Below are 12433 nucleotides of genomic sequence, written 5' to 3'. Positions count from 1 at the left end.
GGCAGCTAGGAGCCAATTCAGACTCCAGCAAAGCTGTGAGGTCTTGCAACAGCTCCCTCAGGGCCGTGGTGCCACTGAGCATCATCTTGCTCTGTGCACCACCTCCACTTCTGCTACCCGCGTCAAAAGAGAGAGTGAGGGTTGTGAAGGGAACAGTACTACTGGCAGAGCAGTGGTGGATCCCAGTAGTCAGTGCTAGACCTAACTCACTAAATAGTATACCATTGAAAAACACCAATAATTATACGCAGAAGATGTGTGGTGACTCCTCTGGCAAACAACATGTCAAGCGTACGGGTATGAAATTGTTGAAATTGCCAAAGAAGACAAACAAAAAAGAAGACAAACAGTGAATATTACCCTCAATCACATATTGCTTTATGTATGTTTAAATTTTTTAATTGCTTTTAAGTATGTTTAAAATTTATTTATTTATTTATTTATTAAATTTTTTAATTGCTTTAAAGTATGTTTAGTTTTCTACCAGTACTTTTAGTTAAATGGTCAGCTTCGAGAACAATGTCCTACTGCCACTGACCACCGCACGGGTCCTGACACAATGGGATTCTAGATCTTGGTGGCCCTTTAGGTACTACAGGAGCAATAGCAACAATGATGCTTTCAAAGGAAAAAGACAAGACACAAGCACACTCACACATAATGGTAAACTGAATTTATTTCCTTTTGGAAAACAATTCCAGTAATCTCCAGGTTCAGACCGCAGAGTAAACATTAATAACAGTAACATACAGGTTAGTTCAACTGATTCAAGAATTTGGCTGTGTGAAATCATTAAGGAAAGTCTTGAACACTCAAAGCTTCAAATGGTATCCAGAAAAAAAAAATTCTTTGACAATCTACATAACAACTATTGCATATATGGTAATGCTATCTGTCATATCGCAAGGCTTACAAATATATATACGGGCCTTATTCAACTGTGGGTTCCTGCTCTGTGAGAAAGAGTCTCTTCATATTTTTTGCAAGAATCTTCAGCAATAAAAAATAGTCTTGGATTCATCCGCTTGTATACCAAAAGAGAGAGATTTCTAGACCGAAGTTTAAACAAAAGGAAGGCCAAACAGAGCTGTAATGGAACATAGCTATTACCTTCTCCCTCCTCCTTGAAAATGACACTTTTTCTTAAGTTTTTCCCCTCACACAGTATTATTATTATTTTTATCCTTCTTGAATAGGGCCCAAGTCCACTTGTCTTTATAAGACCATTTTAGTATCAGACAACATAATACATGTGCAACACTTTATATACAGGAAGTCTATCCGGTGCTCAAAAGTTCAAACACATGAACATCCAACAGTTTCGATAATACAAGTTTTATGGTACAATACAATGTTTCTGAATAATATACATTAACAATGAAAGTTTCGTGCAAAGAGTAAAACGTGTTCCCTTTTTGTGCCACAAAGAATCCTCTGGAAGAGATGGGCCTTGCACTAACTGCTATGCTGGGTCATCGTATGATTCTGTAACGAAAAGAAAAGAGACAGCTTAGTCACAGGATAGGCATTTCTACCAACATCACACAAAATAATGTATTAGAAAGAAAATATCTTTGACTCCTCCCTGTTTTAAAGCAGCCAGAAGAAGAGTCTTTTCTCAAAGAAAAGATCTTTTCCCAGCTGTCTCACACTGCTTTTCTTTCCATAGGTCACCAGAAAGGCAACACACTGTCTCCAGGTACGTTTGGGCAGACCTGCCCCAGGGAAACTGCACACCAGTCCTGTGGTTCCGGTGTCTGCTTACATATGTCTGATGGTTTATACATTATGCAAATGAGAAGTATGTTTATTTTGCAGAAAAGTCTGTGCTGTTTATAAACCAAGCCAAACCAAAGCAAAACAAACAAACAAAACCCCAACATGCTAAATGGATGCTGCTTCCTCAACTGTGGCATCACTTCAAGTATTTTATTACATTAAAACTTATTTCCCCCTAAATAGTGTAGCACAGTGTATTCTGGTAAGAGTCATTCTGTGCCTAGCACAGCGATCAAAGGCCGATGAGGAAACAGGAGGGGCTGCCACAGTCCTTCCGTCAGTCTCCAAAAAACACCGATATTTTTCCTCAAGTGAATGCAGTGCCTTATGCAAGGTAGCACAACATGGACCTTGGAACCTGCAGTGCTCCTTTCCCATATGGGTAATGAACAAATGCAGCAGCAAACACACGTTTCACCCTCTTTCCTACTGCTGCCCTAATCTAGTCAACCACTTTTAGGGATGAGATGCTATTTCAATGCCTGCATTGGCTCAGATCCTACACAAGCACTGAGCTAAAAGCAGGGAGCCAATCCAGTGCATGTTAAGTCTTCTCCAAAGTAAACTGATCCTCAGAAAATGGACAAAGTCTGCGAATGCTGCTTCCAAACAACAGAACAGCCACTGATTAGTGATGAATTTTGCCCTTCTTAGTCTGCACCAGACTTGTGCCGTTGACCCGGAGGGGATGGGATGGATGGCCCATCCTGTAATTGGGTCCCAGCTCATGCTGTCCCCTCACTCTGCTTTATCAGCTTAATCTGTCTTCAAACCCCTTTGGACTAGTGCACTTCAGGATGAACTTGTTCCCCGAAGGCTGTCAACATTTTCGGTGAAGTGAACATCTACTGAAGCATACCTTTCAGAGCCACCCATGAAAAGGCACACAGAAACAGCCTTGGCAAAACAAATGTGAAATCCAGCATGAATGCAACCCAGTCTGATAGCTCTCCCTTCCTTTCTCTTTCTCTCTCCCTAAACTGTGCACGCACACAAACAATAGCTCATGGGACATTTGGCAAGGAAAGGATCTTACAGTAAGGCTGAGGAATTTTTAATGTAGTGCCCTTCTCAAGATTAAAGGAAAATGACCCAGTGACACTCAAAGATGCAGTTTCCAGATGTGAATGCAAAATGATTTAATGCTGATGGCAGGAATTCCAGACTGTCCAAGGCCAGAGTGTTAAAAAAATACACTCTACCACTTGATTTCATCTAGCTTCTTATCCTTCACATAAAGTCATTTCAAAATGCTGTAAAGCAGTGACAATACTCTGCAGACTAAAATGTTGGCTGGTCTCAGGTAATGGACTTTGACTTGAAAACCACAAAAGCAAGGAAATTAAGAGTTTAGCCTGACAGTAGGCCCTTTTGTCATCCTGTTGTGCCCATTTATTGCAGCACTTATGGCATAACACCACAGGCTTATTGGAGACCCTGCAGTACCTAGAAACCACAGGACAGGTTAAATATGGGGTAGCAGCCTGAATGCTGATTCCCTGTTTGATCTTGAGCAGGTGAAGTCATATACCAGTTGTTACATTGCAGAGAGATATTTGGGGGGTGCCTTTTGTTTCTAATCTGCTGAGAGCAAGCATGTCAGTCATTCCCATTTTGATTTCTTTCCACTGCCTGAACAGTGCATGATCAGTGTGGGGCTGGTTGAACAGTTGCATATGGAGCAGCCGAAAGGTGTTTTAGATGTGTGGGCATAACTCTGGCTGCAATGACATTTTTGATTAAAAAATAAAATGGCCCAAATGAGAGGGAGGCAAACTAAATGAAGCATGACTCAAGGCCTGACCTGCTCCAGCTCTTGGTGTCCCTGGCTCCTGTGCCCTGGGGTGCAAAATAGGATTCTCTTGATACAATAAAGAGGCAGTAGAAGAAATCAAGTGTTGCAGAGAAAAGCAAGACAGGGCAGGACACAAACATTACGAAATCCTTTGAGCAGCTTGGGCCACAAAAATGCAAGTGTACTTATTGTAAACAGTCAAAACACAACATGCTTTCCAAAGTAATTAAGGCTCCCCAAACATGAAGGACTAGGGAGAAATACCTATTTGGCTAAGTGGCAAAAAATACCAAGTGGAAGCACTTCAGAAGCATACCATTGACAATGCAAGCAGGCGAAGGATGGGAGGAGAGAGATAAGACAAGAAAGAAAATTCTGTAATCCCATGGAGAGCCATATTCCACTCCACCAAAAGCCATCTATTGGAGACCCCATGTCTAAGTGACTGAAAATTGCAAACATTAATCCCAGTTATGAACTGTTGTTGTTTTTATGAGGGGTGTTGTGTTTAAAAATTTAGGGCAAAAATCCTCCTCCATTATCCGCACAGCGGATCTCGACTGTGATGCTCTCTCTTCCTCGTGGGCGGCGAGCTCCCCGCCTCCCCGGTGGAGGAAGCGCCCGCGGGTGGGGAAAGCTGAATTTGGAGCCCCTGCCGGCAGGGACGTGGCAGGGACACAGGAGCATGGGCACCCAGGGAGAGCACGAAATTACAGTCGAGATCCCCTGTGTGGCTCTGAGAGCACACTGCCCTTCACTAAAAGTACACTGCACGAACTCAAAATGCGCCTCTGCCGGAAACTTCAAAATAGTTTTGCCTGAGTTTGGAGCAATTAGTGCATCCACTTGCCAAAGCAAAGTCTTTAACTAAGTACACGAGATATCATGTGCTTCCCTACTTAATATCCCCCAAATTTGATTGCATATAAACACATCTGCTTAATTATGAGGTTGTCTCCCTGTGAAGCAAAAATTTCAATTTCCTACTCAAGCAATGGAAAGGGAAAATATTTTTTATTAACGTAATCCTTCCTAGACCTCAGCAATAGCTGCATTAACATTTCCAAGAGCTACAGTTTCATGAGGAGAACCTAGTTTGCAAATACAAATGCAAGCTTTGCATGCACAAAATGGAGGAACAGTGAAGCAGAAGGTCTGTGTGTCACTGCATTTGTTACTGCATTAGACACAGACCCAGCCAGGAAAGCTGTCTGACCTCCCCAGTTTCTCTGTCTTGGTATTATCTGAAAAGCAGGTATATTACCTGGGAGAACCCGAATTCAACGTATTTCTCATGCAATATAAACTCTTTAAATGCATTTGTCCTGTTCCTATATCTATATATTAGCGGAACCCAGAATCCTAACTGTTATGTGAGCTGCTATAAAATTGTATGCTGCCACTTTTCTAGATGAAAATGCTTTGAGATATCTTTGTTGTCAGTGCTATGGAACTAGAAAACAGGAACAGGTTTCATTATAATACTGGGTGGAAGAATCTCCTCTGCAAAAAAAAATAAAAAATATATATATACATATAAAGGTTTCTTTTCAAGACAAAAGAGGTAGCATTTTCGGTTGTTTGATATATGTCTTTATGTCTTCATGTTTCAGAAAGAACATGAGATGTATTAGCTAGTAAAAAGTTCCCACCCAAAGCATCAAAATTAATGAAGAAAAAAAATCCACAGGTAACCACAGACATCGTTCCATCAGAATCTTTAATGTGAACTGCGGTTGCATTTGATTTAAATGGGACTTGTGCTTCTTATGACTAGATGAAGCAAGAGCCGGTTATACCTGACAAACAGTGCAAAGAGGGTACAAGTGAAGAAGTAGAAAGATGAAATGTAGATGTATTATTTCAACAGATGGTAACGGTACCACAGCAGCATGTTATTTTTTCCTTAGTTCAGGAACACAAACACGAGTAATCAATCATCACTGATTAAGTAATTATGGTACCCTACATGTTATCACTTATCTGGAATCCTTTACCTGTGTACATTATGGATCACCTTGTATTTTTTTTTCTTCTTTTTTTTTGCATTCAAAGAAAACCCACAAACCTGAACCCCACTGCACTGCAATACAGTTCCAGGTTGTAAAACAGAACTCTACATTACTATCAACCTTTAAGCACTACAATTTTATTTATTTATTTATTTTTTTAACAAAAGCAATTGGTTTCCAACAGGCTGGATAATAAGTCTTTTGACCTGCATTCTTCTCTGACCCATTAAGGTCACCCCTGTGCTCGGGCATATAGCTGACTTAGGAAATGCCTGCAAGTCCTGCATTTCATCTCCTGCCCACTCAAAATAAAGCTTTCTTTAAATGTGTCTGTACGGGTCCCTGAAGACCAGGGAAGCATCCCTGTAGTGGGCAATGGAGGGACAGAAGCTTCTGCCTTTATTAATGAATGCAGACCATTATGAGTCTGGCTGGCTCCTGCACTGTTCCCAGAAGCATATACTGTACGTGACTTAAAATGCTAGAATATTGACACAAAGCGAGCTGGGCACCCCTAAGGAAAATTACTCCTTGGATATAATGTAGGCTCGTAACAGCTATTAGAGTACAAAATAAAACCCTCCGGGATCAAACTGACATATACCGCATTCTACCTACTCCTCAAACATTAGAAGAATTTCTTTGTGAAGGCATTCTCAAGGACAGCATTAAACTGACTTTTGTAGCAATCTGCACCAGCTTTTTGGCTTACAGCTTTTAGTACTAAATCTCTAGTTTGAATCAATATAAGTACTATATCTTCCACATTAATCAATACATTTGGTTCAATACATGTTCTATTAAATTATACTTTCTAATCAAGATTTTCTGCTTCTCTTCCCTTCTTTTTATTCCAAACTTTTTACCCTGTACCATACTTTTCAAACTGTCTGCAGCTAGTAAGGGGACGCTGGATTTTCCAGAACTGAAGGGGAAGAAAGAAAAGCTGGCAGAAAAGGCAAGCCTAGCAAAACCTTAAGTGCAGCTGTAATGACGAATCACAAATTCAGCTTCACAGAGTCAACACAGTTTCCAGAACTTCAGTCTGATGCCTCATTACTTAGCCGATTGCCATGATATAAGACCTCTTCTGCAGAAAGCTCTGCATAGGAAAGTGGTGAAATACTACATCATGTGGAAAGGAGCATGGGGGAGGAGGGAACAGGCGTATGGCAAACAAATGAAACTTACTTAGACGTAACTATAACTTTAAGAAAAATCTCAGTAAAGACTGATTTTTATGCCCTTTCCTCAAACTTGTGCTGTTTCGGTGCTGCAGTGCACAGTTTCTTGTCAAAGCCCCATTGTATTGTGGCAGGGTTCTTTCCTGGTAAACTGTAATATGATTATACTCAAGTCTAAATTGATGAGATATTTAGATTTGTGAGATACTAAGATTAAATACACACTATAAATTAAGATGTAAAAAGATATAATTTAGTCCAAGTCTTTGGGGATATTTGAAACATTTGGATAGAAGTTCTCTCTAGCAATCTGAGTGATGTACACAGTTACAGCAAATGACTTTTCCACACCTGTGTAAGGTTTGGTGGAATGTGGTTATTCTTCATACGCAGAGAATATGAAATGCAATGTCAAAATGATAAACACATATATTGCAGACACTTGCCGCTGTATCACAGATCAGAAATGCTACGCTGATGTCCTTGCTTATGGTTTCTCTTTCTTTTCTCCACATAATCACTGTGAACCTGCAGAGAAACTGTTGCATTTTCTTTTGACATTTAACATCATCTTACTCAGCTCACAATAGCATCTTATAATCCTTTCTAGATGACACTGTGTCACCATTAAAGAAAAAGGTGAAATGTCATAATAAAAGAGAAGAACAAGAATTTACAGAATTTAAAGACAGAAAAGACCCATTAGGGCGTTTTCTCCACCCATCTTGCCAATGTTGGATTACTGCCTATAGTGTAATTTCAAGTGTTTTGCCCAGTCCAATTTTAATTAGAGCTTCCAATGCTCCTCTTGGGAGGCTGTTTCACAGCTTCACAGACCTCAGGGTTAGGATTTTTTTTTCCCGATGTTCATCCCAGGAGAGGAAGAGGCTCAGCCAGCCCCAAATCACATACAAAACCAGAGCTGCATAGTCAGGAGCTGATTTCAGTAGAATATCTGGGCCATTTCAAAGCATCTGAATGCAGTCAACTTGCTTTCACTGCCTCAAAACATTAAGGCCCCCCTTCACTGCTATTGCAGGCAATTAAGATGATTCTATCATGTGCGCTTCTCAGGTTCAGCTACAATACAAGTAAATGTGTAGTAGAGGTGGGGTTTAGCTGTGTTCCCACAGTGAAAACAATCCCTTCCACAGTCCACCTCTGCCAAATGTATTAACTGAAGGTTTTAACCCTGATATATCTAGGGCCATTCTATGCTATAATCTTTAGTTGTACTGACAATCATCTATGAGCTATGGTTTACAATCTATAAACAACTCTGCATTTTCACATAGGTGAAATACAAAGAGCAACTTCAGCTGAAACTCTTCATCAGGTGATGTGACCACAGATTACTACCCCCTCAAGTCCCTTTATTCCTTTCATAAAACATGAGCCATAAGAAATTAAATTATTATATCAGAAATCTTGGATCTAACAGATGTTTCTAATGTGTCTGACTGAGGAAATTATATTGTTTCTGAGACAAAAATGCATATATATTCAGAATGCAACACTTATCCTGAGTGAATGAGGGAGCTGGAAAGGAGATGAAGTCTGACAGTTTTTCATAAGTAGGGAGCTAAACGGAAACTTTGAAGTTCTAGAGAAGAAATAAAACTCCAGGCAAGGTGTGCCTGCCACCAGCATCTTCAGTACTGCAGTGCAGCTGACAGAGCAGGAGTGTAGATGAATTTTTAAATGTACTAATATTGACATGGAGTTTCATCCAGACCCAGTTTGACCATCAGCATAGACCTAACAAAACACCATCACCAAAACTTGAGATTCCCAAGGAAAGAAGTATTTGATCTGAACTAAAACAGAGCTATTTCCACAACAAAGGAGGGGCCAAATCCCAAGAGAAACTATGTGCCCATAAATATCACTTATCTATGCATAAATACCACTTATGTGTGGTGAGTTTATGTTTACCAGCCTTTGAGAACCAGCTCTGTTCTCAGACATGATGGCCACTTAACCGGTCATCTCAGGTCATGACTGACCACTGTTCACAACGATAATTTAAGAAATCCTACACTGAACTACAGTTATTCAGATAAATTAGTTCACATAAGCTATGTGATTTGATATGATATGATATTAACATTTCTGAAATGACATGACTGCTAATCAGATCATTTGCTTAATCATATTTATGTAAAAGTCTCAGTATTCTGGTTCTTTTACTCAAACATTTCCAGCTGGACCACAGAAAACAAAATCATAAAAAAAAACTTTGAATGGATAGCATGTTCTCAGGGACGCAAACTGCAAACTAAAAAACAAACAAAGAAAACCCAATACTGATTTTTCTTCAGAGACTTACATTAAGTCACTAGTAAAATGCCAGCGATTCCCTTTTGGATTGATTATTATATGAGAGTACCTACATCACAGATTCTCTGTATGGAAAAGAATGACATATATTTTTAGGTACAGCAAATAAGACCTTCATCGTTCTTACCAGAAGTGAACGGAGGTGAACAAAAGTGTCCGTTCACCATCTTTGCACCTTCCTCAGTACAAGTGTCGGCAGGGGCTCCTGGTTAAGCCCCTGACATAAATCAGTGTAGCTCCAAGGCTGCTTTAACCTATGGTGCCAGGTAATAACCTTCCAGTGGCCTCCCTTACACTATCAGGTGTTTATTGAAATGCAATGGAACTTGCAATGACCTCTCCATTCTGGGCAAGGCATGTTTGGACATATGATTACCTCTGTAAATGATGGTGAAAGGAGAGAGGGAAAGAGGTAGGATGAGTTCACAGCAATCTATCAAATCTGGGAAAAAACTCCATTCTATTATGCTGTGAAGTGGCTGTATTGCTAATCAGGATCCAAGCCTACATCTTGTTTGTAGAAAAACAAGGCTTTTGTGATGCTGTAAATGTTTTAAATTAATACACAGGCATCCTACCCCAATAAGAAAATTGTTCACTAAGTGGGAATAAAAGCTTAAACAAAAAATGCAAAAGGAGGCACTTCTGAGAAATATATCAAAAGTCTTATTACTTTAGAATATGATTACGATTACCCTGGTATAAATTAAGAGAAACTCCACTGAAAGCAAGGGAGTTACAAGATAGGGACAAGTATGAACAGAGCCAGGGCTGTGGAGTTTAAAACAAAATGAATATTGCTCATCTACTGATTGCTTCTCGCTCACCCTCTGCAGAGGGGACGGGCAGAAGTCTCTTCACCATGTCAGACACAGTCAGGCAAAGAGCAGGCTGAATGAATCCTGCTTATCTGCAGCTGCTGTGGAGTAGAGTAGCTGAGGACAAAAAGCTTTGATAGGCAGCACCGCCCGATAAGATATTCAGGGATTGGGTCAGTGTTTTACAAACAGATGTGTTCAGTGGCTAGCTGTTGCTCTATTTTTATTTTTTCTTTTTTCTTTGTTATGTTTAATTTATCATGCTGGTGCTTTCTAAACTACAACATCTGTAAACAAGTTTAGGTTTGACCTCCCTCCTATTTTACATCCACGAGGGGTACTCCTACTTCATACTCTAATTTCAGATCCCCTGAAGACAAATGAATCTGTGGAGACAGGTGTAAAACAAACAAACAAACAAACACAAAAAGCCCTTGGTCTGACAATATGTGTTCATCTTACGTGAACACAAATTTACCTAGCTGGGAGTGAGGAACTAGCTCCTGGAACTGAAGCTTTGCTATGTACAGATTCCTTTATAGGTCAAACCCAATTAAACAAACTACTGCTAAATATTTAACAGCTCAGTGCAGTAATTAGTGACAAATAATGGAAGCTTAAATTGATAATTGCGCAGAAATGTCCTCTTGGAAACATTACATGTTTCTTGCTTCTCCTGTGTATCTCACACTCATTGAATCCTGTTAGGTCTTTTCAGGGATTAAACTGACAAAGGAACCTGTATTTTACACACATCTGTTCAGTTCGCGATGAAGTTTGCTAGGACGTGTCAGCAGGAAACTTCCAAGTGGATCTCTTTCTTCTCAAATTCCCATTCTGGGCTCTCTGACTTGAAGCAGAGTAGCTGCTGGATCGAGTAAATTGATTTCAAACCTTAAACCAACCAGCAGCTCCAGAATTTCAGCTCTTGTCCATAGGATTCAAAAGGTCACCCAATTAAGATGGGGAAGCACACAGAGCTGTGATTTATATGCAAAGGGCAACCTTTAAAACAATGATCCTTCCCTGTTTTCCACAGGTGCATGTACAAGAATTCCTTTGAACAAAATTACAAGTGAAATTACAAGTTTCTTGACACTGCCTGAAAGGAAAGCGCTGTAACTTGTCTGCACTCTTATTATACGGGCGGACGCATCCCACACTTGTATCGATCACCCGGTTCACCTCCCTACCTTGTGACATAATGCTGGGTATTGTGCTTATCAGGTGATAAAGGGACAGCCTGGAATTTGGATTCCCTGCACATTGCCAGCCAGTGCGTGCTGCCTTGTACAACAGCACTCAGCACACAGGAGGTTATGGATCAGCCCAGGATTAACACAAAGTGACTAACACAGCTTTCACTCAGCTAAAAGCAAACCCCAAACCAGCCCAGGTTTCAAATCACCAAACCCAGCTTTTGTGAACAAAGATCAGACCTGGTAGATATCTGGCATACATATAACCAATTAAGAGAGAACATGTAAGCAGACTGGTATGTATTTTGGATCCAGAAATCAGAAACACAGGTGAAAATGTTTCCCCTCATCTGTGGTATGTCAATTTTAAAATGTGTAGAAAAGAAAAGGAAAGACAATGGAGTTCTGCTAGCTCTCCTCCCTTGGAAATGTCCAAGACCCAGACTCAGTTACACATTGATGCATCTTTTTCCTTCATGACAGTATGTAAGGAAATCCAGATCGAGCAGGTTTGATGGTAATAACCAAAGATTCCTGAGCTGATAAGCAGAGGTCCCATTGCTCTCAGTCTCTGACTTCCTTCACAGCTGGTCACTGTGTCAGCCCACACAGTGGGCTTGGACATCTTATCGTCCTTGGACATCTTGGACAGCAAGGAGTAGTGGGAACTGGGGCAGTCGTTACATGACAGGCTTGGTAAAAGTATGAATTACAAATACGCTTGTTCGTAAAGAAAACAGGGACCATTTTTGTCCCTTCAAAGCTGGTAACTAGTTAGGCAGTTAAGAACTCTCTATTGAAATGTTGTTCTTAGAATGACCCCACTGGAGTTCTCTTCAGTTTAAGAAATTCCATGTTGTGAAGGTGATTTTGAGACCAGAATGCTATTGTGCCCTTCAAAAAGTCACTACTTCTCTCAATTTTTTAAGGACATACACTGTAAATCAATAAATCTGGAGCGTTTACTGACATGTGGTACCAGAACAATAAAATTTTATGTCTGTCATTGTGGTTATTGGTTGTAAAACAAAGAAGTCTGGATTCTCTATTGTCTTCTGTTTTGTTGTCATTTGCATCTGTGTACAAGCAGTGTGAAATATGACCACAGCTAAATGGGAAGAATTTTACTCTCACTTTCACCTCTTTCCAGAACCTATACAAGGGGCAAGACAGAGAAGTCTTACCCCTTGTAAGCCCAAGGCACACATTTAATAATCCCCCCTCCCTCCCAATAAGTACTGCACGCAGCAGCATCTTTCTATGCCTTTTTTTCCATCCTCCCTGGGAGGCAAGAAGCATCCCCCTC

General features: G+C 40.3%; 1 protein-coding gene across 2 annotated transcripts in view; it reads right to left on the bottom strand.

Moving 5' to 3' along the window:
* Nucleotides 1–750: 750 nt before the first annotated feature.
* Nucleotides 751–12433, bottom strand: part of ZNF521 (zinc finger protein 521) — a 231568-nt gene continuing 219885 nt past the window's right edge. For both annotated transcript variants that reach the window (XM_084281400.1, XM_084281399.1), the window contains exon 8: nucleotides 751–1485. In XM_084281400.1, coding sequence (XP_084137526.1) covers nucleotides 1456–1485 — 30 coding nt within the window. In that variant the 3' untranslated portion in view covers nucleotides 751–1455. The remainder of the gene's footprint in view (nucleotides 1486–12433) is intronic.

This window comes from Netta rufina (assembly GCF_964035555.1).
Source record: "Netta rufina genome assembly, chromosome: 2".
In the NCBI taxonomy this organism is placed as follows: Eukaryota; Metazoa; Chordata; class Aves; order Anseriformes; family Anatidae; genus Netta; species Netta rufina.
The sequence above is the reverse complement of the archived record's forward strand: the minus strand, read 5'-3'. Positions and strand labels throughout refer to the sequence as shown.